Source organism: Conger conger, chromosome 14, assembly GCF_963514075.1.
Source record: "Conger conger chromosome 14, fConCon1.1, whole genome shotgun sequence".
NCBI lineage: Eukaryota > Metazoa > Chordata > Actinopteri > Anguilliformes > Congridae > Conger > Conger conger.
Genome location: NC_083773.1, coordinates 14,761,672 through 14,789,431, shown reverse-complemented (window position 1 = coordinate 14,789,431; position 27,760 = coordinate 14,761,672). Strand labels below are relative to the sequence as shown.

The 27,760-nt window shown below is 46.9% G+C and overlaps 3 protein-coding genes across 6 annotated transcripts in view; 2 read left to right on the top strand and 1 right to left on the bottom strand.

Annotated features, from left to right (window-relative positions):
- Positions 1–147: 147 nt before the first annotated feature.
- LOC133109702 (glutathione peroxidase 1-like) lies at positions 148–3,455 on the bottom strand. 2 transcript variants are annotated; one of them, XM_061219197.1, is made up of 3 exons: positions 3,324–3,455; positions 1,421–1,563; positions 148–740 (listed from the first exon to the last, which is right to left on the bottom strand). In XM_061219197.1, exons 2-3 carry the CDS (start codon positions 1,496–1,498, stop codon positions 390–392), a joined length of 429 nt encoding a protein of 142 aa, XP_061075181.1. In that variant the 5' UTR covers positions 1,499–1,563; positions 3,324–3,455; the 3' UTR covers positions 148–389. The 2 variants fall into 2 exon arrangements, with proteins under 2 accessions (XP_061075181.1, XP_061075180.1); XM_061219196.1 differs by lacking the exon at positions 3,324–3,455 and having other exon boundaries at positions 1,421–1,722.
- fancd2 (FA complementation group D2) lies at positions 2,369–24,199 on the top strand. 3 transcript variants are annotated; one of them, XM_061219195.1, is made up of 44 exons: positions 2,369–2,520; positions 3,097–3,207; positions 3,336–3,470; positions 3,646–3,713; positions 3,795–3,901; positions 4,175–4,235; positions 4,392–4,444; positions 4,664–4,739; positions 4,877–5,001; positions 5,088–5,175; positions 5,258–5,362; positions 5,518–5,618; positions 5,773–5,884; positions 5,972–6,007; positions 6,307–6,453; positions 7,759–7,893; positions 8,496–8,627; positions 8,705–8,812; positions 9,073–9,182; positions 9,359–9,422; positions 9,732–9,851; positions 10,068–10,141; positions 11,452–11,598; positions 12,080–12,180; positions 12,905–13,020; positions 13,249–13,357; positions 13,609–13,710; positions 13,881–13,978; positions 14,394–14,570; positions 14,753–14,869; positions 14,996–15,124; positions 16,044–16,162; positions 16,248–16,358; positions 16,774–16,907; positions 17,118–17,217; positions 17,332–17,454; positions 17,702–17,795; positions 18,418–18,489; positions 18,806–18,844; positions 20,834–20,908; positions 21,325–21,399; positions 21,577–21,723; positions 22,086–22,184; positions 23,616–24,199. In XM_061219195.1, exons 2-44 carry the CDS (start codon positions 3,138–3,140, stop codon positions 23,688–23,690), a joined length of 4,386 nt encoding a protein of 1,461 aa, XP_061075179.1. In that variant the 5' UTR covers positions 2,369–2,520; positions 3,097–3,137; the 3' UTR covers positions 23,691–24,199. The 3 variants fall into 3 exon arrangements, with proteins under 3 accessions (XP_061075179.1, XP_061075177.1, XP_061075178.1); XM_061219193.1 differs by having other exon boundaries at positions 2,504–2,541; XM_061219194.1 differs by having other exon boundaries at positions 2,513–2,676.
- Positions 24,200–26,501: 2,302 nt separating this feature from the next.
- The window catches only part of tex264a (testis expressed 264, ER-phagy receptor a), a 75,755-nt gene continuing 74,496 nt past the window's right edge, over positions 26,502–27,760 (top strand). The window contains exon 1 of the mRNA XM_061218609.1: positions 26,502–27,068. Coding sequence (XP_061074593.1) covers positions 26,811–27,068 — 258 coding nt within the window. The 5' untranslated portion in view covers positions 26,502–26,810. The remainder of the gene's footprint in view (positions 27,069–27,760) is intronic.

Here is a 27,760-nt window from a genome sequence, read left to right as displayed (position 1 = left end):
GTACAGTGCTTTGGATGAAGGCACTATATAAATGCCAGCCATTTACCATTTAATCATATCAAAATAAAAACCCAACAGCAAAATCATTCAGCCCAACCACAGCTTAGAAGAATCAAATCAGCTTAGAAGAATCAAATCAAACAGGTGCCAAGTAAAGTGTATTTATTGGTCCACCAAAAATAAAAAACACAGCTATGCTTTACATGAACCAAATGCTGCTGACAAGTTTGCCATTTACATGTTCATCAGACAACCCTCTCACATTGGTTTCAAAGGATGCCATCATAAAGTAAAGAGGCCAAACACAGTAACATCTTGCAGAAGAAAGCACAGCTAGTTTAATATAAAGCATTGCCTAACAGAGGCAATGCTTTTTTTAACGGACGGTTTTACTTCGCCAGACTGAGAAGCTTCTTGATGTCCCCATCGATGTCGCTGGTGAGGAATCTCCTGCTGTACCGCTTGAAGGGCTCCCCGTCAGGACCAATGAGAAACTTCTCGAAATTCCAAGAGACGTCATTCCTGCAGACCGGGCTCCAGATGATACACTTGGGGTCTGTCATCAGAGATGTGGTGTCGTCGCTGGGGAAGGGAAGTTTAGCTTTGAGGAAAAGGAACAATGGGTGGGCATCCTTGCCGTTGACATCCACCTTCTCCAGCAGCTGGAATTTAGGCTCAAAGCCTTTGCCGGGACGAATGTGCTTCAGGGACTGCATGATCTCGTTGTTGCTACAATTCTCCTGTATAGAAATGTCAAACTTGTTAAATCGAAAATAATCAAGAAAAAATACTTTAAAAAATTGTCTTAAGAGAGTTGCAGGTGATATCAAAGTGAATAGGGTAATTTTCTCCAAGGAGAATTCTTATTTTTATGAAGATCAAATGGGTCCTGTGTGTGTCGAAGTGTCCCTGAGCAAGACACCTAACCCCAAATTGCTCCTGATGAGTTGGTTGGTGCCTTGCATGGCAGTCGATCACTGTTGGTGTGTGAGTGTGTGTATGAATGGGTGAATGAGAAGCATAAGTTGTACAGCGCTTTGGATAAAGGCGCTCTATAAATGCCAACCATTTACCTCAACTAAATGAAAATGTGTTTTTGAACAAAAGTTGTTCGATTGTTGTCGAGCCCAGTGGTTTCTAAATTTGATTTTTTCTTAATTATGAGGGCAGGGCCGAGTTGGGAAACACTGGTCTACCCTACATAAAAAAGTTACAGAATCAGTTGCACCCTACAACATCAGTCATAGACTTGGCAGGTAGGCTATCTCTGCCCTTTTGACCGTTACGCAAGTTCTAATATCTAATGTTAACTAGTTAGCCATTTGAATGAACAGGTGTCAGACAATGTTCAGTTATTAATGATGCATCTACACAATTAAAATATTGTAACTTTGTATTATCGAACCAAAACGATTCTTACCTGATGTCCGAACTGATTACAGGGAACCCCCAGAACCACGAGCCCCTTTGCGCCGTAGCGCTCCTGGAGCTCGTTCATCTGGGTGTAATCCCTGGTGGTCGTGCCTCAGAGAGATGCCACATTCTCAATCAGCACAACTTTGCCTTTAAGCGAGGAGAAATTTAGTATATCTCCAGTCAGTAGTTTCGCAGAGATGTCATATAATGCTTTAGGAACAGCCATTTTCAACACAAAACGAGCACCTACAATTGATGAAGAATTATCGTCGCCGTCTTTCTTTTATGAGTGGAACTGAGGGGTTGAACCAGGGTTGAACACAAGGAAGTGGGCGGTGTCAAGGGGTTGGACTGTCAGAGAGTTACAATATAGAGAGTATAAACCTAGGCTAAATTGTTCCGTGCTTAAATCTGCTAATGCAGACCTTATACAATGGGTAACTATGGGGAAGTTTATTACGATAAACTGTTGATCCGTACTTTTTGAGCTCTTATTGGAGTCACACGCATCGTTGGATAGCCTAGATTTAGGAGCTGATAGTTGAGATCACCATCTTTTTCCTTTACCATCTTTGTCACTGTCCAAGGAACCGTAGGAAGTAACTATAGCCCACACTTGTAACGGGATACTGAATTCATGAACTTAATTTCCTGAATAATACAATAATCCAGGATAATACAACTTTAAACATACGTGTGTGATTGCAGTGCTGTAGCCTACCCAAATGATGAGTAATTTAGGTCGAAGTAAAGTGTTTTCTCTCTGTTCTTACCTGTTGTTTCACAACTCACAGTGACTTCAGAACATCGTAACCATAGGCTATAATACATTTCAATGAATTGTTAATTGTCTGTTGATGTGACAATTAATAATACCCCAAAGTAACTTTGCCGAACAGTTATCCATACATGAGTGATACAATCCTATCAGATTGTTTTATACGGTGCTACCATCAAACACTATTTTATTAACTCTCGTAGGCATACCTATATTTTTCATGACAAGGTTAGCTCAAACAAAACCTTCGCGGCTATAGTAATATTGAATTTGAGGATGATCCCTTGACTCTTACAAAATACTGGCGCGGGAACCGACTGGAAGAAGTGAGTGCAACTAATATTCAGGTAGCACTAACGTTGGGAATAGAAAATCGATTTGTACCATTACAATTGTATTATATAACGTTGGTTTTATATTAATGATAAAATCGCAATACGTCGACACTAAATATAGGGTCAGGTTAACTTCATAGTGCTTAGGTAAGTTAGCACAGCTGCTTGCTACAAAATAACTTGGCTCTAGCAAATGTAACGTTAGTTTCAAATAATTGATAACTAAATTCAGCTAACTCACTGAACATGAACACGTATGTAGCTCTGACATGTGTCTGTCGTAACATTATATAAGATGTCATGTTGACAAAAATGTTTAGTTCGATGAGAACGGCTAACGTTAGAAGGTTAGCCTAAAGCTAGCTAGCAAATTAGGATGCGTATCCAGTTGGATGAGTCAGTCGGCTAAGTTAACTAGCTAGCTAACCTTAGCGTCTTCACCGAACCTTGGTCTTTGACCAGAACTCGCTTAGCCAGTTTTGTCATGGATGTACTTGTTGGCATTTTTCTGTTTTATAGCAATGGTAATGGACTAGTTGGCGTGTAACGTTTGGTTATATATTGCAGCGCAAGCCAATTAGCTATCTGACCACGTACTGAATTTAAACATGATGCGCAAAAAGAGACGTTCTTCGATGGACAAAACATGTGAAAGCGCTCCACCGTCAGACGTGTCCAGTAAGTACCGATGACTAACATGTCAGCTGTATTTCGTCAAATGGAATAGACACGCGTTGCTGAAACATACATTTACCTACGATTTAAGGATACGTTAGTTATGTTGTAAATGTTACCTGCTCTCACAGAATCGAAGAAGAGTAGATCCGCCGCACGCATCAGCAAACCCACAGTGCAAGAAGCCGCGGCGGATAATGTGTTCGCTCAGCTCCTGCAGGGGGCTGGAGTCACCTTGAGACGGGGTAGTACACCCAACGAGATAAGTAAGCACTGCGAATAACGTAATCAGTGAGAGTTTTCGAATATATAATTTATACAATAAAATGGGAACACACACACACACACACACACCGTGTTACAGTTCAGTTACTGCATAAAGTTAATCCAGTGATTTTTGGTAGTTTCAGTGGACATTTCTGCGTGTCTTTCTTTCATGAGCTGTGGACCAAGTGGTGTTTCAGAGAAGACTACAACAGCACCTGAAAAAACATCCCCAATACCCCCATGTGAGTGCCTTTTTCAGAGCCTGCTGAAAACAGAAGGTGGAGATTGTGTCAGCTGCTTAAGTCTGCAATGCTTTTCAACAGGTAATCCAGGAGTTTATCAGAGGGCTGGAGTCTCACACTGAAGACCAGGAGAACTTCAGGAACTGTCTGCTGCCATGTGTCCCCCCATCGTTGGATCAGGAGTCCAAGTATTGTAGCATCCATTTCAAGAGGCTAATGATCTTAGATGAGATATGAATCTCATTGGGAGTAAAACAAAGAATAAAGTCTGTAAAAGGATAATATTTACTGTATATTCCATTACTCGGTTTGGTTAGGGTGGCACAAGTCGATGTCACATGAGGTTGTGTTACATGTCCTATACTTTACTGACCAGGTTTAGATGTCACTTACCACTGTACCATGTTGAAAGAAGTTTTTCAGCCTCATTTTCTCCTTGTGTCTTTCTGCTGTGGTCCCAGCTCTGCTGGCTCATATCAGGAGAGCCTGATACGCCTTCTGCTGGGAGTGGAGATGCTGCAGGTAGGAAGCACTGTTCACTGTATGGAGCCACATTTCTGTTTCACTCTGCGGAGCTGTGAAAATGTCTGGGGTTTCTCAGCGGTTAGCCACTTGACTTAATTCATTTTTATTTGTCTGGATTTGTGAACGGTCTGTTGGTCGCTCTTGTTCTTTCAGGCTCCCGTCATAAACACCTTGTTTGAGAAGCTGCCTGAGTTCATGTTTGACGGGTAAGAGCTTGATGTCAGATTTTTGTTGCTCACTAATTTGTTGCTCACTGATTTTCCAATGCAGTGACACTGGCACTCAGAGCCCGGGGCACCCAGTCATACTGTGTACACCCGTCTCATAGCTACAGCGCTCTTCATGTATTTGAAGGGTGGAAGTACAGATCACCCATGTAATCACCTCAAGGTCCATGACTGTGATCCTTTTTTTTGTCCCTGCAGTGCAAACGATGGGCTGAATGTTCCTCGTATTATAATGAACCAGCTGAAGTGGTTAGATAGAGTCATCAATAGCACGGTAACTTACCCTGAATGGAATACAATTTTACAGTCTGTTCAATCTGTTGTTTTTTCAAAATAGATCAAACAGTATTATGGTTGCTCTTTCTTTCCTCCTCTCTGCCCCTCCCCGCCCCCAACATGCTGCCATTCTAGGATTTGGCAGGGAAGCTGATGCAGCTGGTTGCCGTGGCGCCAGTGGAGATCCAGCGTGACATCATCACCAGCCTGCCGGAGATCCTGGAGGACTCTCAGCACAGCGACATCGCCAAAGAGCTGAAGTGTGTCCCCTTTTCCACAAAAGCTATGAGTGAGAGGATGTGGCGTTCGTAGGGAGGTGTCACATATACGTGTGTGTGTCCCACAGTTCCCTGCTGCAGCAGCACACCCAGCTGACCGTGCCTGTCCTGGATGCCCTCTCCAGCCTCAGCCTCAGCTCTAGCTTGTTAGCAGAGGTACACACTTTCCCCTGGTTTCGCTACTCTGCTGCCCCTGCAGCAGTGCAGCCGGGGTAACCGCTCTGTCGCTGCCCCTCAGGTCCGCGGTGCCATCATGTCCACTCTCTCCGCTGTGCAGCTGGAGGATCTCCCCGTCATGGTCAAGTTCATCCTGCACAGCATCTCTGCCTCAGATGCCAGCGAGGTCACTGAGTTCGCAATGGTTTTACTCGTGTAAATATAGCGTAGCTGCACCTGATCTTGCCAGTTTTTCAGAACTTGTGCCTGTGAAAACACACAGAATAGTTATGTGTCAGGTGACATCCCTGGTTGTCTGACGGTCAGTGTTGTTGAGTGCAGGTGGTGAGTGACCTGCGTAAGAAGCTGGAGCTGGAGTTGTGTGTGCTGCCCTCGGTGCTGCAGGCTTCCCAGAGCCGCCTGAAGAGCAAGGGCCCGACAGGGTGAGACCGCCTGGCCACACAGCAGGAGGGCGATGTTTAGGCCTGCATGGGGTGTAGAGGCGATTGCCACCGTCGTTTGGTTGTCTACTACCGCAGCGGGTAGACAAGCACTGTATTTTTATATATAATGCTCTCATTTTGCATTCGGCACCAGGTCCTCCACTGTCCCATTAGCCACTAGTAGCCTGGACTGCATCAGTCTGGTCATGGACGTAATCAAGTCTGCAGTGCGGTTCCAGAAGACCATATCAGAGGCTTGGCTGAAGGTGGGCAGAAGCCTGTGTTGATGCTTGTGCATTTTCCTTCACTTTTATGGACATTGTTTTACTGATAGTCTCCTTGTTTTGGTACAGGCCATTGAGAGCCTTGATGAACCAGAAAATCACAAGGTAAAATGTATATTTTCATTCCTCTGCTAAAATGATATGGTGTAAGGAGTTTTATTTGTGGCTCTGGTCCGTGACTGTATCTTTCTGATCCTTACTACACATTCAGTTTTGTTCTCTTAAATCTCTTTAAAATTTTTAGTGCAACCCCATTGGTTTTATGCCATGGGAAGGCAAGTTTCTATGTATACAGGTCATGGTTTATCAAGCACTACAACCGAAACATTTAGCTGTATGTGTAATATTCTTTCCCTTGTCATTTCCCATGATCCCCCTGTGATGTCACATCATGGCACCTTTAGGTCATTGATCTCTTGGTGCTGTTCATCCTGCACTCCACTAACACCAACAACAGCCGGCGTGGGGCGGAGAGGGTCCTGCGGGTGAAGGTTCGAGGAGGACTCATTCGAGAGGCTCTGCTGCAGAGAACCTTCCGGAGCCATGCCCAGGTGAACAGGCCCGAGATGAGCAACGTGATCAGTTTCTCACGTTAAAAGCGAGAGAAAGGCCAGAGTCATCTGTGCATGTGTGTGTGGTAGTTGTGAATAGCAGTGTTTGTGCGGTATAGTTGTGAGTAGCAGTGTGTGTGTGTGTGGTATAGTTGTGAATAGCAGTGTGTGTGCGGTATAGTTGTGAGTAGCAGTGTGTGTGTGTGTGTGGTATAGTTGTGAATAGCAGTGTGTGTGTGGTATAGTTGTGAGTAGCAGTGTGTGTGTGTGTGGTATAGTTGTGAATAGCAGTGTGTGTGTGGTATAGTTGTGAATAGCAGTATGTGTGCAGTATAGTAGCAGTTTTTGTGTGTGTGCATGCATGTGGTATAGTTGGGAATAGCAGTGTTTGTGTGGTATAGTTGTGAGTAGCAGCGTGTCTGTGTGTGGTATAGTTGTGAGTAACTGTGTGTGTGTGTGGTATAGTTGTTTATAGCAGTGTGTGTGCAGTATAGTAGCAGTTTATGTGTGTGTGCATGCAGGCCCGAGATGAGCAACGTGATCAGTTTCTCACGTTAAAAGCGAGAGAAAGGCCAGAGTCATCTGTGCATGTGTGTGTGGTAGTTGTGAATAGCAGTGTTTGTGCGGTATAGTTGTGAGTAGCAGTGTGTGTGTGTGTGGTATAGTTGTGAATAGCAGTGTGTGTGCGGTATAGTTGTGAGTAGCAGTGTGTGTGTGTGTGTGGTATAGTTGTGAATAGCAGTGTGTGTGTGGTATAGTTGTGAGTAGCAGTGTGTGTGTGTGTGGTATAGTTGTGAATAGCAGTGTGTGTGTGGTATAGTTGTGAATAGCAGTATGTGTGCAGTATAGTAGCAGTTTTTGTGTGTGTGCATGCATGTGGTATAGTTGGGAATAGCAGTGTTTGTGTGGTATAGTTGTGAGTAGCAGCGTGTCTGTGTGTGGTATAGTTGTGAGTAACTGTATGTGTGTGGTATAGTTGTTTATAGCAGTGTGTGTGCAGTATAGTAGCAGTTTATGTGTGTGTGCATGCATGTGGTATAGTTGGGAATAGCAGTGTGTGTGGTATAGTTGGGAATAGCAGTGTTTGTGTGGTATAGTTGTGAGTAGCAGTGTCTGTGTGTGGTATAGTTGTGAGTAGCAGTGTGTGTGTGTGTGGTATAGTTGTGAATAGCAGTGTGTGTGGTATGGTTGTGAATAGCAGTGTGTGTGCAGTATAGTAGCAGTTTATGTGTGTGTGCATGCATGTGGTATAGTTGGGAATAGCAGTGTGTGTGGTATAGTTGTGAATAGTGCTGTGTGGTGCAGGTGATGCGGAGCTACTTTCCCTCCATCCTGGCCCTGGCGCAGAGCCTCCTGCGCTCCCTGGACCCCTGTGTGGTGCCCTTTGGAGGACACATGTACAAACACGCCTTCACCACCTTCGACTCCTACTGCCAGCAGGTGTTTGTGTGTGTGGGTGTGGTGGGGATGTTTATCTGTGTGGGGCTGTGTGTGAGTACAGTGTGTAGTGTATGTTTGTCTGTGTGGGGATGTGTGTGAGTACAGTGTGTAGTGTATGTTTCACTGTGTGGGGCTGTGTGTGAGTACAGTGTGTAGTGTATGTTTGTCTGTGTGGGGCTGTGTGTGAGTACAGTGTGTGGTGTATGTTTCACTGTGTGGGGCTGTGTGTGAGTACAGTGTGTAGTGTATGTCTCACTGTGTGGGGCTGTGTGTGGCTGTGTGTGAGTACAGTGTGTAGTGTATGTTTGTCTGTGTGGGGATGTGTGTGAGAACAGTGTGTAGTGTATGTTTGTCTGTGTGGGGCTGTGTGTGAGTACAGTGTGTGGTGTATGTTTGTCTGTGTGGGGCTGTGTGTCAGTACAGTGTGTGGTGTATGTTTCACTGTGTGGGGCTGTGTGTGAGTACAGTGTGTAGTGTATGTCTCACTGTGTGGGGCTGTGTGTGAGTACAGTGTGTAGTGTATGCGTAGCATATGCGTTCCTGTGCTGGGGAGGTTATGTGTGTATGTAGACTCTGGGTACCTGACGGCAGTCTGCCTGCAGGAGGTGGTGGGCTCCCTGGTCACACATGTGTGCAGTGGCGTGAGCGGGGAGGTGGACGTGGCCCTGGAGCTGCTGTGTGAGCTGGTGACTCAGAGGCCGGCCGACATGGCGCGCTACGCCATCTTCGTGAAGGTAGGCGCAGCCTCGAGCCGTAACCCGCCTCTCGTCGCGATCTGAGTCTGAGACGGGCTGACGGCGGTGTTTCACAGGGCATCCTGGACTACATGGACAACCTGACGCCCCAGCAGATCCGCAGGCTCTTCTACCTGCTCAGCTCCCTGGCCTTCGGACAGGACCAGCACAGCAGCCACATACAGGTGAGCAGCAGCTGCCACTGGCGTTACGTGACTGGAGAAAACCCCAGGCCTAAATCCTAACATAGCAAGCACTTTAGCTAAAAACCTCCCCTGTGGTCAGAACACGTGTGTGCGCTCATGAGTCACTGTGAATTAGGCCGGGCTGGCAGTTATGGCTGGATATTCTGAACTGCGGTTTGAAATGGGGAGGATAGTGACCTAGCTGTCTTTCTTTCTCTCTCTCTCTCTCTCTGGTTGTGTGTCTGTGTCTCTCGCCCCAGGATGACATACACATGGTGCTCCGGAAGCAGCTGTCGAGCGCCGTGTCCAAGTACAAGCGCATCGGCATTATCGGAGCTGTCATGGTGGTGAGCAGCATGGGCTGCTGCAGGTACCAAAGACTCACGCACACGCACACGCACACGCACACACACACACACACACACACACACACACACACATTCTGTACATACACTCAAATCATACTACACACAAACATACACCACTCTACACATGCTCTATACGTACACACACAGAGTATGCACACTTGCCTGTTCTGTTGTTTAGGGCTAAGTCTGATGACTGTGGGAAGTCCCAGGGCGGGGGCCTGTCCAAGGAGACGTACAGACAAGTAAGCACTCATCTGTGTGGCTGTTATACCTCCTCAGAGTACGCCTGTATCCACTGAGGTAGTGTCGGTCTGCTCTGGCGGTGTGTGTGTGATTACAGGGCCCGCTGTGTTATGGGTGTGGGCTCAGTGCTGAGGGAGTGTGCATATGTATGCCCTGTCATTATGAGTGTATATGTGTGTATGATGTCATGTTCATTCTCAGGTTTTCCGCGTGTGCAGACGCAGGGGTGTGGCTTCTGCACGTGCTGAGGCGGTGTGTGCGGGTAGATGGTGACGTGCGTGTGTTAATGCGTGGTGATGTTGGGTCAGGTGACGTCCCTGTTGGAGCTGGTGCGGTCCTGCAGTGAGGTCTCTCCAGAAGCAGCCGCTCTGTACTATGATGAGCTGGCCAACCTGCTCCAGACCTGCCAGCTGGACCCCCTGGTTCAGGTCAGTCTCTCTGGAGAGCTCCCGTGATTCTCCGCTGTACTGTGTCACGGGTGACTGGACAGAGTTTGGAAAGTGCTCCTGTACTGAAATTCACCTCAATCAACTTCAGTAAATTGGTTGCCAAATAAATTACAATTGCCCATTGTGTGCATCTGTGTATAGAGTGTGTGTTTGCGTGTGTGAGCTGTCCTCACAGTGTGTGTGTGTGTGTTGCAGGAGTGGATAGGGAAGAGCGTACTTGAGAACTTCCAGGATGACTTTGTGGTGGACCTGGGACCAGAGATACCTGGGTGAGGTTCAATTCCATGTGTGTGTGGGGCAGGCCTGCTGATCAGAGTGAATTCCATTAAAAGTCTCCCTGATCACGCTCATTAATGATGTGTAGTTAGCGTGTGTAACCTGTAGCGTTAGCGTCACACACACACACACACACACACACACACACACACACACACACACACACACACACACACACACACACACACACAAGGGAGCAGAGGCGACATGGCTCAGGCAGTAAGAGCAGTCGTCTGGCAGTCGGAGGGTTGCCGGTTCAATCCCCCGCCCGGGCTGTGTCGAAGTGTCCCTGAGCAAGACACCTAACCCCCAAAATGCTCCTGACGAGCTGGTCGGTGCCTTGCATGGCTGCCAATCTCCGTCGGTGTGTGAGTGTGTGTATGAATGGGTGAATGAGAAGCATCAATTGTACATCGCTTTGGATAAAGGCGCTATATAAATGCCAACCATTTACCATTTACACTGGTTAATAATGTGTAGTTGGCATGTGTAAACCAAAGCGTTAGCCTACTCCCTCGTGTGTGTGTGTGTCTGTGTGTGTGTGTGTGTGTGTGTGTGTGTGTTTTTGTTTGTTTGTGTGTGTGTGTGTGTGTCACACTGATTAATAATGTGTCGTTAGCATGTGTAAACCGTAGCGTTAGCCTGCTCCCTCGTGTGTGTGTGTGTGTGTGTGTGTGTGTGTGTGTGTGTGTCACACTCATTAAGAACGTGTTGTCAGCATGTGTAAACCGTAGCGTTAGCCTGCTCCCTCGTGTGTGTGTGTTGTATGTGTGTCACACTCATTAATGATGTCGTCAGCATGTGTAAACCATAGCGTTAGCCTGCTCCCTTGTGTGTGTGTGTGTGTGTGTGTGTGTGTCACACTCATTAATGATGTGTCGTTAGCATGTTTATGCCGTAGCGTTAGCCTGCTCCCTCGTGTATGTGTGTGTGTGTGTGTGTGTGTGTCACACTCATTAATGATGTGTCGTTAGCATGTTTAAGCCGTAGTGTTAGCCTGCTCCCTCGTTTGTGTGTGTGTCTGTGTGTGTCTGTGTGTGTGTGTGTGTGTGTGTGTGTGTGTGTGTGTGACACTCATTAATGATGTGTCGTTAGCATGTTTAAGCCGTAGCATTAGCCTGCTCCCTCGTGTGTGTGTGTGTGTGTGTGTGTGTCACACATTAATGATGTATCGTTAGCATGTGTAAGCCGTAGCGTTAGCCTGCTCCCTCGTGTGTGTGTGTGTGTGTGTGTGTGTCACACATTAATGATGTATCGTTAGCATGTGTAAGCCGTAGCGTTAGCCTGCTCCCTTGTGCTGCAGCTCCTTCCCCTTCCCTGCCAAGGTCATGTACAACCTGGACGAGGAGGAGAGTCAGGGAGGCATCGTCATCAACCTGCTGCCGCTGCTGGCTGAAGACGTCCGCCTGAAGGGGGAGCCGTGGAGTCAGCCCGAGAGCAAGGACAAGAAGTAAGTCCAGCTGTGGGAGCAGAGTCTCTGTCCTCCTCCTGTTTTCCTCCCATTTCACCCTGCAGTCAATCTGTATTACATATGAAAAATACATATTTCATACCTTCTCAGGATGCCGTTTTTGTAGCAATATCGATTCAGTGGACTTACGTTTCTCTTTTATATACTGTTTTAATGTGCTATGTGACATCACGCCCCGTAGTCAAATTTGATGACGTGTAACAAGCTCGAGAAAACTAGTGACACAGATGTCACTAAATCCACCAAAACTGAAACGATAAAAAACAGTTTCCACTTTAGGCCAGGATCACCCTGTTACAATGCCTTCCTCACACATAAGCCCAGTTTACACTCTAATGGGCAGAGTTCCAGGCATCTGAACACACAGTGCCTCGCATGGCTAATGTTCCATTTCCTCTGAGGGCTTGTTTTTAGGGAGACCCTGTACCTCTCTCTACTCTCCTCTCTCCTCCTCCCGCAGACGTGCGTCTCCTCTGTGTCTGGCCTCCTTCTTTCGGCTGCTGCGTCTGAGTGAGGAGCAGCAGCACCAGGGGGATCTGGAGGAGATCGACGCCCTGCTGGGTGAGCAGACCCACCATGATCCTGCTTGTAGTCACCACTGTGAATGATTGAGCCCCTGTCAATGCATGTTCTGCATGTTATCTGGGTTCTGAGGGAGCTGTTGTGAGTGTTGTGTTGGGTCCTGCATGTTCTCCTCTGGTCCTGGTTCTGAGGGAGCTGTTGTGTGTGTTGTGTTGGGCCCTGCATGTTCTCCTCTGGTCCTGGTTCTGAGGCAGCTGTTGTGTGTGTTGTGTTGGGCCCTGCATGTTCTCCTCTGGTCCTGGTTCTGAGGCAGCTGTTGTGTGTGTTGTGTTGGGCCCTGCATGTTCTCCTCTAGTTCTGTTCCTGGTTCTGAGGGAGCTGTTGTGTGTGTTGTGTTGGGCCCTGCATGTTCTCCTCTAGTTCTGGTCCTGGTTCTGAGGGAGCTGTTGTGTGTGTTGTGTTGGGCCCTGCATGTTCTCCTCTATTCTGGTCCTGGTTCTGAGGGAGCTGTTGTGAGTGTTGTGTTGGGCCCTGCATGTTCTCCTCTGGTTCTGGTCCTGGTTCTGAGGGAGCTGTTGTGAGTATTGTGTTGGGTCCTGCATGTTCTCCTCTGGTCCTGGTTCTGAGGGAGCTGTTGTGTGTGTTGTGTTGGGCCCTACATGTTCTCCTCTGGTTCTGGTCCTGGTTCTTAGGGAGCTGTTGTGTGTGTTGTGTTGAGCCCTGTATGTTCTCCTCTGTGTGTGTTGTATGTTGTGTGTTGTAGGCTGTCCCCTGATTCTGCTGGACATGGATGTGGTGGAGAAAGCAGAGAGTCTGTCCAGGTCTGAGAGGGAGTTCTTGTGTTCGCTGCTCTTCAACACCATCAACTGGTTCAGAGAGGTAACTACACCTCACCTTTCTGTCATGAGCAGTGCTTTCAGTGTTCGCTGGGTTCCCCTGAGTGTGTGGAAAGGCTGTTATTGAGGTAGTGATTCACAAATGCTGGTAAAGAGAACCCATAAACCCATTATTGCCATAAATTCAGATTGCTTATTGATTGGTGTGTGTGTGTGTGTGTGTGTGTGTGTGTGTGTGTGTGTGTGTGTGTGTGTGTGTTTGTGTGTGTAGGTTGTGAACGCGTTCTGTCGGCAGAAGGACCCAGAGATGAAGATGAAGGTGTTGACTCGATTACAGAACATCACCTACCTTCAGACTGTACTGGAAAGAAGCCTGGCAGGTAGAAACATATGACAACTGAAGGAAATAATCATCAATAATTATCAATGAAGTTTCCACACCTGATTACTTTAGAAACATTATAAAGAAACATAATCTCAAGACTACAGAAATGGCTTTTTAAATGGCTTGAGGTTGGCAATGTAACAGTTCATTTGGTTTAGCCTCATTACCTGTATGAAGACGGGCCTGTTTTGCACTTCACTGCTTCACTTTTCATAGAGCCTTTATTTGCATCTTTTTATTTTCTAGCAACACCCAATTTCGTGCCTCCTCTGGCCAACTTTGACTGTGAGAGTGCAGAGGTGATGGCTCCGCCTGCTTCCACAGCTCCGCCCAGGAAGGGAAAGAAAGGTAAAGGGGATGAAGACTTCCTGTTCCGGGTTAGCCTGACGTTTCCGCGTGGCGCTGTAAGAGTGGCTGATGGGGGAAGCTCGGTGTGCACAGGCTGTTCAGGTGATGATGTCGATGAGCTGACGGACAGGAAACGCAGCGTGTCATGTGACCTGTGTGTTTCCATGCAGAGTCGGCAGGGCGGAAGAGGAAAGCACGGGCCAGCAAGAACTCTTCTGAAGAGAGCTCCCAGCTGGAGGAGCGGGTGGAGCCAGAGGAGTCCCAGCAGGTACTGACCCTGAGCACTCAAACACATCCAAGCACACGCACACGCACACGCACACGCACACGCACACGCACACGCACACACACACACACACACACACACACACCACGCATGCTGATACACAGGAATGCGCAGATTTGCAGCTCGCATGTAGGTGGATAATTAGTAAAAATGTAGACTACATATGTTGTACTGGTTAAGAGTTCTGCTGTGGATGTAGAGAATAGAGTAGAGGCTACAGATAACATAGCAGGGCCTGAAATGGGCTGTACTGGCCAGTGCTGTGGCATTCTTCTCCCCAGCATTAGCCTTTGTTTTATGAGGAATAAGCATGGAGGATGTTAACAGGGCTGATCTCAGCATGATGTCTGCGGTCCTGAGTCTCCTTTCTCTTCTCTCTCACACACTCTCCTTCCAGGACCACCCGGAGAAGGAGAAGAAGGAGGAGGAGAAGGAGAAGAAGGAGGAGGCTAAGCCAGCTGTCAGTCTGGCTTCTTACCGCCCGTTCTTCCGGGAGCTGGACCTGGAGGTGCTGAACGTGCTGCGGTGTGGCCTGCTCACCCGCTCACTGCTGGACACCGAGCTCAACACCAAGGTATGGCCCAATCACGGGGGGGGCTCACCACACCGGGAACCAATCACAGGGGAAATCATCACACTGTTTACCAATCACAAGGGAGCTCACTACACCAGGTGCCAATCACAGGCAAGCTCGCCACACTGGGCACCAATCACAGGGAGGGTGTGTAATGAGAGGTGTTTTCTGGTTGGTTGTAGGTTCGGGAGGAAGTGCAGCTTGGCCCTGCGGAGTTGGTGTTCCTGCTGGAGGACTTGCTTAGGAAACTTGAGTTCGGCTTGGCTGCTTCGCCTGCTAAGAGAGTCCCTTTTCTCAAGGTATGAGACACACGTGTGGGTATGCAGGAACATAAACTCACTACACACACACTATGTGAATACACACATGTGGCTTAGGCATATATTGACTGGATGTCATAGTGGTAGTTTTCTCGATGTTTTCAGGGGAAGACAGACAGGAGCGTGGGCTTCTCTCACCTGCAGCAGAAGAGCTCCCTGGACCTTGCCACTCGCTGTGTGGAGCTGCTCCCCACCCTCTGCAGCCACCTGGAGAACTGCCACAACCACTTTCAGGTTCAAATGAACCCCCTTATACAGCACACTCGCACCTTGTTCCCTTTCGTGTGCTCATACACATCTCTCACCCCCTCGCTCATGCAAGTGTGCTGAGCAGCGCTCTGTAATTATGTAAGTGGATTGATGGGTATGTTTGTATGTATGTGTGTATGCGTGTGTATGTATGTTTGTGTGTGTATATACATGTGTGTGTGTATGTATGTGTGTGTGTGTGTGTGTGTGTGTGTGTGTACGCATATGTGTGTGTGTGTGTGTGTGCATATATATACATGTATAATGTGCTGTCCAGTGGCCTAACAGTGGCCTAACATCGTCCACCGGCTCACCTCAGGGGTGTGTCCTCTCCCCCCTGTTGTACATCCTGTACACCAATGACTGCCTTAGCCTACATGACAATAGGTACATTATAAAATTTGCAGATGACTCTGTAATTGTCAGTCTCTTGAATACTCATGAGAATGAGCATGGCCCTGTCATTGATGACTTTGTATCCTGGTGTGAAGATGCCTTTTTGCATCTTAACATCAGTAAAACTAAGGACATGTCTATAGACTTCAGACGCGTCAGAAACGTCACTATCAAAGACAAGAATGCACTTTCTAAAATTGTGAATGTGGCATTAGATAGTGGGAGTGAAGTTCAATAGTCTTACTGAGTATTTCAGAATGAGTTATTATGCTTCTTGTGCAGAATCTGTCTGTCTGTATTGTGTTATGCCTATTGTTGTGTGGTATGTGTGGGGTCCTGCTGCCAACAAATTGCCCGTTTGGGACAAAGAATAAACTGAACTGAACGTGTGTGTGTGTGTGTGTGTGTGTGTGTGTGTGTGTGTGTGTGTGTGTGTGTGTGTGTGTGTGTGTGTGTGTGTGTGTGTGTGTGTGTGTGTGTGTGTGTGTGTGTGTGTGTGTGTGTGTAGGCCCAGCTCACTGAGAACCACGGGGTGGTGGATGCCACAGGGCTGGATGTTGTCGAGCACCAGCTCATGTCCTCCGCCTACCAGCTGCTGCTCCAGGTCCTGCTCTCCTGCTTCAGCTGGTGAGTGTCTGCCGCTTCTCCTTTCTCCCCCTGGGCAGTGCGGTGTGTAACGTCAGGCTGCTGTGTGTCCCGTATGCTGTTCCAGGACGGGGTTCTCCCAGCAGGAGCACCGCGCCCTGCTGAAGAAGGCCCTGGGCGTGGTGGCTGTGCGGCTGAAGGAGGACGAGGCTGACCTGCCCTTGGACCAGCTCGTAAGGTCAGAGTTCCCACAGGCTCTTCAAAACGCCTCAGTCTGAGGGGGGAAATGTCACCTTGTGAAATCGCTTTGATGTACTGAGATATTCAAAGTGACTGGTTTGGTGACTTTGGGGTTTTATACAGTTTTGTGTGTCTGATTCTGTGAAAAAACTGATGGGAATTCAGTAACACTGCTGTTCGATTTTGCTAACGCCCCATATCAAGGTGAGGGCCGGATTTCATAGCAATGTTTTAAGGTAATTGCGTTTTGCATTAATCATACTGGGGGAACCCTGCCAGCTAAACAGACCCATTCTGACCTGTAATTGCCCCGTAGTAAGAGATCCCTGTAACTTTCATTAAGTTAAATATTGCTAATTCCAATTAATATCGTGACACGTATTTGTGGTGATGTTTTGCCCTTTGTCTTGCAGACACAGCTGTGATTACCTGCTGAACTTTAGGAGCACCTTGCCCAGCCTGGGCACAGCCCTCTGCCTCACCCACCTCCTCATCGCCGTGTCAGCTCGGGACAACTCCAACCACACGGCCTACAGACAGGAAATAGGTGAGCTGCAGTCTTCCTGTACACCGCAGATCAAGAGCTTACGAGCATACTGTTTTTGTTTTTCTACAGAGAATAGAAAGATTGGTTTCTGCTGTTCTAGAGATAATGGATAGGTGGGTTTCTGTTCTTCTACGGGAAATAGACAGGCCAATCCTCCTCTCTTCCATCCAAATATTTTGACCTGGAAGATCATTTCTCCTGTCCTCACAGGTTCCCTCTGCCGACGCCTCCTGTGTCAGGAGTGGGTGACAGCCAGCGGAGAGAGAGAGAGGGGGGTCAAGTACAACGACACCCTGCAGTCCCTCCTCAGGTACACAGACACATAGCACAAAATAATGACATTTAGATTTGTGTGTAGAATATCCCTGTAAGTGTACAGCCCCATCTGTACTGACACATTCCTGTACCCCTCCCACCCCCCCAGCATTTACCTGGCCCAAACAGAAGATGTCCTGAAGGCCATCGAGGAGATCGCTGGGGAGGGGGTTCCTGAGCTCATGAACGCATCCAAGGATGGCTGGTCCAAAACCTTCCCCACACTCACAAGGTACCTATGCTCAGGGCTACAGAGCTTCCACATAATGGGTGAAATTAATTTAAGCCATTGAGTGTGACGTTGTAATGGAATACCTGTGGACTACACAGCTCTGTTTTTAAGTTGTCATAAGGATGCAGTCCATTTCTATGTAAAAAGATCATGGTTGAAGCAGGTGATTTGAGAGGAGTACTCTCAAAACCATGTTCCCCATGCTGAAGCCCAGTGCTCCTCGCTGTGATCTCCTCTCCCCTCTCAGACAGACCTTCTTGGTGTTCTTCCGGGGGATGATGGCTGAGCTGGAGAAGTGTGTACGGAGGATTCCCCTAGCCAGACAGAGCGAAAGCAATGAGGTGATTGGGTCAGAGCTCAGGGTGGCAGGGGGCTCACAGACACACACACACACACACACACACACACACACACAGTCTACAGCAACAAATGAGGCCATGACGCAGCTGGTGTACAGGCAGTCTCCTGCAGCTGACGGCAGTCTGCCGCCGGGACCTCACCCTCAGCCCATGTCTCTCAGTGCCAGATGACCAGCAGAGTTTAAAGCCTTTGACTGAACAGTCATATGAGGTCATGGTGGACACTCTCACCACAAGCTGCCTTCATTGGTCCAGGAAATGTCTCCAAAAATAAGTGTGGCTGAAGGCAGCTGTATAATAATAATAATAACAGGATGCAGCAGTGACATGGAAATGTTTCATTTGGGAAACATTTCATGCAGTACTCATTAGCCTTTCAGAGAGGCCTGAATAAGACATGGTGCTCATGAGGACTTGGGGTAGATGCAGTGTGGGGTATGTTTCTTTACTGTCACCACGCCAGACTGCATGGAGAAATATTAAATCATCTTTCTGATAAAGGGATAGGCTTCTCTGGCCTGGCTTTCAGTTTCTGCTGCTGAGTGTGTGTATCTGTGTGAATCTGTCTATGTGTCTGTGCACGTAACTACTGTTTTGTGTGCAGGATCTTGTTGAGAAACTGCTGACCTGGAACCTGGCAGTGAGAGACTTCCACATCCTGGTCAATTTGGTCAAGGTAAGCAGTCAGGGAAAAGCAAGAATGATCTTCTCCTTGCATGTAAATTCAGAGTTAAATGGGACGGACTTGCCTCAGCTGGAAGTGTGCTTAACTGACTCCCTGTCCGAGTGCGTGCATCATGCTTTTATTGTACATTGTGTGAGCGTGTGCATTTTTTTATGAATGTGTGCAGTCATGTTGAGTTTGTGCACTGTAAGAGTGTGCGTGTGCGTGTTTGTGCATGCGCTCTCCTTCACTCCACAGTTGTATATCTGATGCTGTTCTGATGTCTCCTGACATCAGTACCCCAGTGAAACGTTTCTCTCTCCCCCAGGTGTTTGACAGCAGACCTGTGCTGACAGCATGCCTGAAGGTCAGTACACACAGCCTGCAGCTTAATGTTCAACAAATGCATCAAACCCATGAACCACCATAATGTGTTCCAATTATTACATAACAAGTCACCCAGGATAAAATAATGTGTTTCCTACAGCAAACTACTTATTATTACATTACATTACATTACATTATTGGCATTTGGCAGACGCTCTTATCCAGAGCGACGTACAACAAAGTGCATACCCATAACCAGGGATAAGTTCGCTGAAAGACCCTAGAGGGAAGTACAATTTCAACTGCAACCTGTACAGCAAAGATAAGGACAAGGGCCATTTTATTTTATTTTATTTATTTTATTTATTTTTTTAACAAACAAACAAACAGAGCAAAACTATCCAAACACTGCTTACCTAGCCAACTAAAAATACCGATACACAAAGCAAGTCACAGAGACAACAATTAAGGTTCACAGGGAGGTAGGGAGGGATGGGGAGAGGTGCTGCTTGAAGAGGTGTGTCTTCAGCTTGCGCTTGAAGGTGGGGAGAGATTCTATAGTTCTGACCTTCGTTCCACCACCGTGGAGCCAGAACAGATAGTAGTCGTGAGTGTGAGGTGGAGGTTCTGAGAGGGGGAGGTGCCAAGCGGCCTGTGGAGGCTGAACGAAGAGGTCTGGCAGGGGTGTAGGGTCTGATGATTTTTTGCAGATAAGCAGGGGAAGACCCTTTAACTGCTTGGAAGGCTAGCACCAATGTTTTGAATTTGATGCGAGCCATGACAGGCAGCCAGTGGAGGGAAGTAAGCAGGGGGGTGACGTGTGAGTATTTGGGAAGGTTGAAGACCAGACGAGCTGCTGCATTCTGGATGAGTTGGAGGGGTCTGATGGCGGATGCTGGGAGGCCAGCCAAGAGGGAATTGCAGTAGTCCAGGTGGGACAGAACCATCGCTTGGACCAGGAGCTGGGTCGAGTAGGGGGTGAGAAAGGGGCGGATTCTCCGTATGTTGTATAGGAAGAACCTGCAAGACCGGGTCACCGCCGCAATGTTCTCGGAAAGGGACAGTCTGCTGTCCATCACCACGCCGAGGTTCCTTGCACTGGGTGACGGCGTGAGTGTGGTATCCCCGAGGGAAATGGAGAGATCCAGATGGGGAGAGGTATTAGCAGGGATGAATATCATTTCAGTTTTACCTGGGTTGAGCTTTAGATGGTGGTTGTCCATCCAGCTCTGGTCCCTCAGGCAAGCAGAGATACAGGCTGAAACCTGCGTATCAGACGGCGGGAACGAGACGAAGAGTTGGGTATCGTCCACGTAGCAGTGGTAGGATAGCCCATGTGCAGTGATCACAGGGCCAAGGGAGCGAGTGTAAAGAGAAAAAAGAAGTGGGCCAAGGACTGAGCCCTGGGGAACTCCTGTGGCGAGGGGCCGAGGTGTCGATACCGAACCAGCCCAGGCAACCTGGAAGGAGCGACCAGAGAGGTAGGACTCAATCCAGTCCAGGGCTGTGCCACAGATGCCCGTTGCTGAGAGGGCAGACAGGAGGATGGAGTGATCCACAGTGTCGAAGGCAGCAGAGAGATCTAGAAGAATGAGGACAGAGGAGAGGGAGGCTGCTCGTGCGGCATGGAGTGACTCACTGACGGAGAGGAGCCCAGTCTCTGTCGAGTGGCCCGATCTGAAGCCAGACTGATGGGGGTCTAGCAGGTTGTTGTTAGAAAAGAAGGAAGAAAGTTGAGTAGAAGCGGCTCGTTCTATAGTTTTAGAAAGGAAAGGAAGAAGTGATACCGGGCGGTAGTTCTGGATGATGGAGGGATCCAGGGTAGGCTTTTTTAGCAGAGGTAATAGAGTTAATAATATTGGTGTGCTTGTATTAATCATACTAGTATAACTACTGTTAGTTGTACTAATAGTACCAACAATATGAACATGCATTTGTAAGCATTCAATGGACAGTGGAAGTTGTTACTTTAGGAGTAGCCGCTTAGAAAGAGGTAACCCTCCCTTGTAACTTTGTGTTTGTTTGGCAGTACGGTCGTCTCTTCCTGGAGGCCTTCCTTAAACTGGGCATGCCGGTGCTGGACTTCAGTTTCAAGCAACACAAGGTAATGCAGTGTTGGGGCAGGTGGAGGGGCTATGGGGGAGCTTTGTGTGAGGCTGTACCCACAGAGTGTGCAGGAGAGGAGAGGGCCTTGTGGAAAGCTCTTCATCTTCAGTGCAGCACCCAGGCTCAAATTACCTGAAGAAGAGACATAACCCCCAGCAGCACAGCAAGCAGGAACGATGACATGCATCAGCCACCGACTGCCCCCTACAGCCCTGGCCCCTCTCAGCACTGTGCACTGAAAGCTCTCAGTCTCATCACTTTCTCACGTTGACATTGTGTTGGCACTAACTAGGCAATGTCAGTCGTACCATATGGCACGACTTCATCACTTCACAGATGGGAGAAATGTAGCTGCTTTACTATCCCTGTGTTTAGCAGGCAGGCTCTACATGACTTCTGTTTCTCTCTTTTCAGGAGGATGTCCAGAGCTTGCTGAAAACCTTCCAGCTTAGTACCCGACAGCTGCATCACATGTGTGGCCACTCAAAGGTATCGACCCCTCTCTCTCTGTTATCTAAACTCCTCATTAGTTATGATGTGTTAAATAGAGCCCTTCTCATACCCGAGCTGCCCTGTACATGGCTGTCCCTGCCTGTGGCCAGCGGTAACGGCTCGCTGGCTGTGTGGTGTGCAGCCGCCTGCCTGACCGCCGCGTTGCTTTTGCAGATCCGACAGGACACGGGCTTGACCAATCACGTGCCTGCGCTGAAGAAGAGCCTGGAGCAGTTTGTGTACCGGGTGAAAGCCATGCTCACGCTCAACCACTGCCAGGAGGCCTTCTGGCTGGGCAACCTCAAGAACCGCAACCTGAAGGTACGCTCAACACCGCTTCTGGCGCTCTAACAAAACTTTGACATAGGCCCATCTTTTCTGTTTTTCTGCTTGTCCTCTGTACTTTCTCACCACTGATGGTTCTGATTGGTTACTCTGTAACAGGCCCCAGCACTGTTCTTGCATAAGGGAGCTTGCTATGGATGCCCCATCATTAATTCGACACCTAATGAGACCACAAAGCAGTGTAACTTTTATCTTCCACAGAGGGAGAGGTGGTATTTCAGGGTTAAGCCTCTTCAGATACCAGATGGTCTGGTCCTGGTTATACTTGGGATAGTCATAAGATGCATCAAACCGAGCAGAATATCTGTGGTAAATAGAATGTCTGTGGTGTCTCGCAGGGAGAGGAGATCCTGTCCCAGAGGTCACAAGGGAGCGGTGAAGATGGCGAGGGTGAGGAAGAGGCCTCACAGCTTCCAGAGGAGCAGTCTGAAGATGAGGTACGTGTGATCATCATTGACAGTTTGGGCTCAGCCAGAAGGGGTCACTTGAGAGCAATGAGCAAAGCTCCTCGCTGACTAAATTCTCTAACCCAGCACTACTCAACTCCACATCATGAGGGCTACAGTGTCTGCAGGTATTTGCTCCTAACGTGGACTAGACCACCTGATTTCACTCATTATTTTACCTGCTTGGTTCAGATATTAAGCTAATTACTGAAATCAGGTGGTACCTCTGCACCTCTCCCCACCCCTCCCTACCTCCCTGTGAACCTTAATTGTTGTCTTTCTGTGATTTACTTTTTTGTGTATCGGTATTTTTAGTCTGGCTAGGTAAGCAGTGTTTGGCTAGTAAAGTTTGGTCACTTTTGCTTTGTTATTTGTTTATTTGTTTGTTTAAAAAAATAAATAATAAAAAAATCAAATAGGCCCTGGTCCTTATCGTTGTTGTACAGGTAGCAGTTATTCCAGCGCACTTATCCCTGGTTATGGGTATGCACTTTGTTGTACGTCGCTCTGGATAAGAGCGTCTGCCAAATGCCATTAATGTAATGTAATGTATAGCGCACGGTGGGAGAAAATACTGCGCTGCCCCTTGTCAAAGCCACAACACCCTGTGCGGTCCACTTTAAATGTTGTAACCTGCCTCTGATTACGGTCTTCTAAACTAAAACTATTTATTATATCGTCTGCTTTACCTCCTAATGTTGCTTTGTGGTTGTAGACAAGCTGCAGCATGACCCTAAAGAATAAAAGATAGATATGCATTTATAGCCAAAACTGATCTCCACAGTGCTGCAGTAGAAAGAGGCACTGAGATGTTTTGAGGATGTTCCTCAGGTGTGCCACTGTCATTGAGCTCTTGAGGGGCACTTAACCATAATCGTCTCAGTAAAATACCCAGCTGTACCGATTGATTATTTGCAAAAATGTACTGTAAATGTTGTATCGTAATGTACAAATTAAATCTAGATAAGGTGTCCTTATCTAACAGAACCATTCACCTGGGCATAATAATCTTCAGAAAGTAGACTTTACATAACCCAGTTTAGCATGTTGTTCTCACTTCAATGGACAGCTGATAAGATAAGCTCTGCATTTTTCCCCTGGCTAATTATTGTATGGAAGATGAAAACAACAGAACGGAGGCACATCTGTTGGTATAGATTATGAGAACTTTCAACATGGCACATTCCAGTTTTTACCCCAGTGATATTACAGGGACATTAACCCCACCTCCAGAACTCCAATTGTCAGGAAGGGGCAACTAGTTTAAGAGTACAGAATGTTGCTGCCTTCTGTGCCTATGCAAGCTATCCTACATGCTATATACTACAGAAGAGTGCAGTATATTCATGTCATGCATAACCTGTGTAGGCGTGTACGTTGTGTAGGTTTTTCCTGTCAGTTATTTTGCATTGTCTCCTGCAGGAGCAGGCGAATGACTGTGACGCTAGGAAAAATGGCCATGAGGAGGAAGAGGAGATTACGGATGACTCGGATTAAAATGGCAGGCGGAAGCCCCAATTTCCTCACCCCCGGCCTTGAAAAACACAAATGTTTATGATGATTCCTGCTGCTCCCCTGTGTCAATAGCACCAGTTTAGGAGACAGTCCCCATTTGTGCTATCTACACACACGGAGAAAGGGTTCCTTCCCTGTATTAACAGATGGCTTGGCTCTCTGGGAATGAGTTGCAAGTAAAAAAAATATTGAGAGACAAGGGATACTGTCAAAGTCTAGACTTTAACTAGACTGGAGCCTTCTCATTCACTTGCTGCATTCCTCCAACTGGGGACAGGGGAAAAGGAAATCAGTGTGAAAACATAATATATGCTTTGTTTGTATTACTGAAAAAAACAACATTTTCTATAAGTTTCTTGTTATATTTTGCGTGTCTTTCTGAATTAACCTTTAAGCAGTTGTGATTTTTGTTCTTTTTTTTTCCCCCAATGTAAAGGTTTTAGTTGTACACTACTTGCAAATAATTATAAATGTGTAATATTCTACTACAATCTGTTTTCATGTTTTTTTCATTTTTGAAGTTGGGAGAAGCTTTTCGGTTTCGCCATCATCCAAGTTGACATCCTGTGTTGAAGAAATAGCCCAATTGTAAGCGTTATTTTTTGCGGAGCTCACCAATATTCCCATATCCAATTAGGTTTTACACGTGGCCAGCCCATTTAAAGCTACAAAATAGCTTGTCAGTTTCAAACACGGGTTGTATTTCTGTTACTGTCACCTTCGACCAGTCTGGCCATTCTCTTCTGACCTCTCTCATTAACAAGGTTTTTTTGCTGTTCACTGGATGTTTTTCGCACCATTCTCTGCAAGCTCTAGAGCAGGGGTCTCCAATCTTATCCTAAAAGGGCCGGCGTGGGTGCAGGTTTTTGTTTTAACCCGGCAGTAACACACCTGATTATACTAATGAACTAATCGTGGTCTTTAATCAAGACCTAGATGAGTAGAATCAGCTGTCTTAGTCCTGTGCTAAAACAACAACCTGCACACACACCGGCCCTTTCTGGATAAGATTGGAGACCCCTGCTCTAGAGATCAGCAGTTTCTGAGATACTCAAACCACCCTGTCTGGCACCAACAATCATTCCACAGTCAAAGAGACTTAGATCACATTTCTTACCCATTCTGACATTTTGTCTGAGCAACAACTGAACCTCTTGACCAGGGGTCTCCAATCTTATCCAGAAAGGGCCGGTGTGTGTGCAGGTTGTTGTTTTAGCACAGGACTAAGACAGCTGATTCTACTCATCTAGGTCTTGATTAAAGACCACGATTAGTTCATTAGTATAATCAGGTGTGTTACTGCTGGGTTAAAACAAAAACCTGCACCCACGCCGGCCCTTTTAGGATAAGATTGGAGACCCCTGCTCTTGACCATGTCTTTATACTTTTATGCATTTAGTTGCTGCCACATGATTGGCTAATTGAATATTTGCATTAACAAGCTGGCACACAGGTCTACCTAATAAATTGCTCACTGTGTCTGTGTGCGCAAACCTGCTTCCCTGTTTTAAATTGCTGCATTTGTTTGTAGGATATGAGCCACAAAGCAAACTGACATTTAGGATGATATTTTGCTGAAATTGGGGCGACATGGCTCAGGCAGTAAGAGCAGTCGTCTGGCAGTCGAAGTGTCAGATCAAGACCTGATTGAACTAAACAACTAAGACCAGCAGTTGGCACAAAATCCTAAAGTGGATCGGTCCTTGTTTTGCACCCATGTGCTAGCACACAGGCATCAAACTCCAGTCCTGGAGGGCCACAGTGTCTGCTGGCTTTCTGGGTGTTCTCAACACCAGTGGTTCATTTAAATCGTGAATTGGCTAAATAATCCACACATTTTATTTTCAAGGCCTTAATTGGCAGCTGATTGAAAGGAAACAAAAACTGGTAGGCACTGTGGCCCCCTGGGAATGTAGTTTTACACCTGTTCAAGTACATTAATTCATTCATTATCCTAACCCGCTTATCCTGAAAAGGGTCGCAGGGGGGGCTGGAGCCTATTCCAGCATACATTGGGCGAAAGGCAGGAATACACCCTGGACAGAACACCAGTCCATCGCAGGGCACACACACCGTTCTCTCACACACTCATACCTATGGGCAATTTAGACTCGCCAATCAGCCTAACCTGCATGTCTTTGGACTGTGGGAGGAAACCACGCGGACACGGAGAGGCCCCGGCCGACGGGGATTTGAACCCAGGACCTCCTTGCTGTGAGGCAGCAGTGCTACCCACCGCACCATCTGTGCCACCTGTTCAAGTACATGGATACTCAAATCTGGGTAACTGATTGAACAATTAGTGCTACTGATTGGCCAAACTGTATTCACACCTGACTCACAGGTAAAGGGAGGGTGGAAAACCAGCGGTTTTTGGCCGTCGAAAAAAATAAAACTAGTTTCAGTGGGATTAAAAATTAATCAAGTTTTATTTTACATCGTTATTTTTTTAAATCTTTTTATAAGATTTATGTATTTTTTTATAGTGCAAAACGTGGCACGTCATGTTCCCGCCCCCATCTGCCGTGTTTCAAATGGCCTGTACCAATTAACATATTTAAAGGGATGGCGTGTACAAAAATATTTAATCATGTTTGGACATAAAATAAACCATTATGTTTCGTATCTTTATACCGGAATATTGCTTTATATAATAACTTCTGTATAACGATGGAGTCTGTCTGGACAGATTTCCATTTTGTAGGAGCTTACTTGGAAAAAAGAACCCACCCCCAGATATAAACGTAGATTTGCTGCGTCCAGGAAGTTGTATACCTTGTTTCTGTATTTAGGGAAATGGAATAACTGGTCTGATTAACCTTCTGTTGTTCTCCATCGTGAACGTATGGTATCTAGATGCTTGTCAAGCTATCAGTCGTTATACAAGGATCTTCGTTGCATCTCATTTGATCAGTGTAATTCCAGGGACTTTCCGTGGATTTTGCTGACTCAATTTTATAAGCTAGTGGCACTAGTGGCTTGACTTGGAAGGAATCCGATTAGCTCAGGTTAGCTATCTACATTTTGACAGTGTCACTCTGGATAGCGATACCAGAGGTAATTCCCGAGTCAGTTCCTGTCGAGCTTGCCAGGTAGCCAGCTATGTCTGATCTTTTGATATTGGCTTTGATCGTCTTGCTGATTGTGAGTCTTCTTGTGACCGTATTTGGGTTCTTATTATACTCGGGACTGCTGTCCGACGTGGACATCCGGACGGGGTCTCCTCCAATCAAGAATATAACAATTGCCTACAAATACAAAGAGGGACCCTACAAAGAGTGCGGATCAACCTTCACCGAAAGTTGCAGTATTGGACCCAAGCTTTACTGCATCGGAGTGTATTATGATGACCCGAAAACGGTGAGACTTTTAGCTCGCCCGCTACGTAGAATAACGCCATTATTCTTGGGTTGAATGAATAAGCTATTTGCACGCTTGTTAACAGCGCCTTATTCTACTGCCCTGTGAAGGCTGTTGTGTGCAGCATTGCTACCGTTTTGCACTTCCTTTGCTTAAATTATTTGAAATGGCTAATTGGTGTCTGCGTGGAAGCTTTGTGAAGGGAAATGATTGACATAACTTCAACATGACCATTCCACTAATCGCTGTAATGTAGTCTACTGAGGTAGAGTAGATGGTTATGAGTTACACGAGATTATATTTGCTTTGAAACTGGCTCAGGGATCTGACTTCCACCATGGCAGAATAGGCTTCGATAAGGTTTCGAAAGTGAAATTGATTGACAAATGTTAGTGACCAGTAAAACTAGTTTCTTCATAAAATGTATGTTTCCAAGAATGTTACATTCAAAATTGTACCGAAGTCGTATTGACCTGTTCTTGAAGTGGCACACTGTAGTGCTCTCACTCCATCATCAGTGTGTGTGTGTTGTAGGCAGGCAAACGTTCTGTGGAAGTTTGCACTCTGCAACATGATGCTGTCATTTAAACAACTTGTTGCGTGGAGTCACATGGTAAAGTAGGCGGGGTGTCATATGACCCTGCCGCTTGTTTATTCTGTAAATGTGAGAAGGAACTGCAGCATCTATAAAC

Excerpts from the sequence above, each read along its gene's own strand:
- LOC133109702 (XM_061219197.1), bottom strand. The coding sequence starts at position 1,498 with ATGAACGAGCTCCAGGAGCGCTACGGCGCAAAGGGGCTCGTGGTTCTG. Across the intron at positions 741-1,420 it reads GTAATCAGTTCGGACATCAG|GAGAATTGTAGCAACAACGA; the intron begins GTAAGAATCGTT and ends ATTTCTATACAG.
- fancd2 (XM_061219195.1), top strand. The coding sequence starts at position 3,138 with ATGATGCGCAAAAAGAGACGTTCTTCGATGGACAAAACATGTGAAAGC. Across the intron at positions 5,176-5,257 it reads GCTCTAGCTTGTTAGCAGAG|GTCCGCGGTGCCATCATGTC; the intron begins GTACACACTTTC and ends GCTGCCCCTCAG. Across the intron at positions 20,909-21,324 it reads TCAGTTTCAAGCAACACAAG|GAGGATGTCCAGAGCTTGCT; the intron begins GTAATGCAGTGT and ends CTCTCTTTTCAG.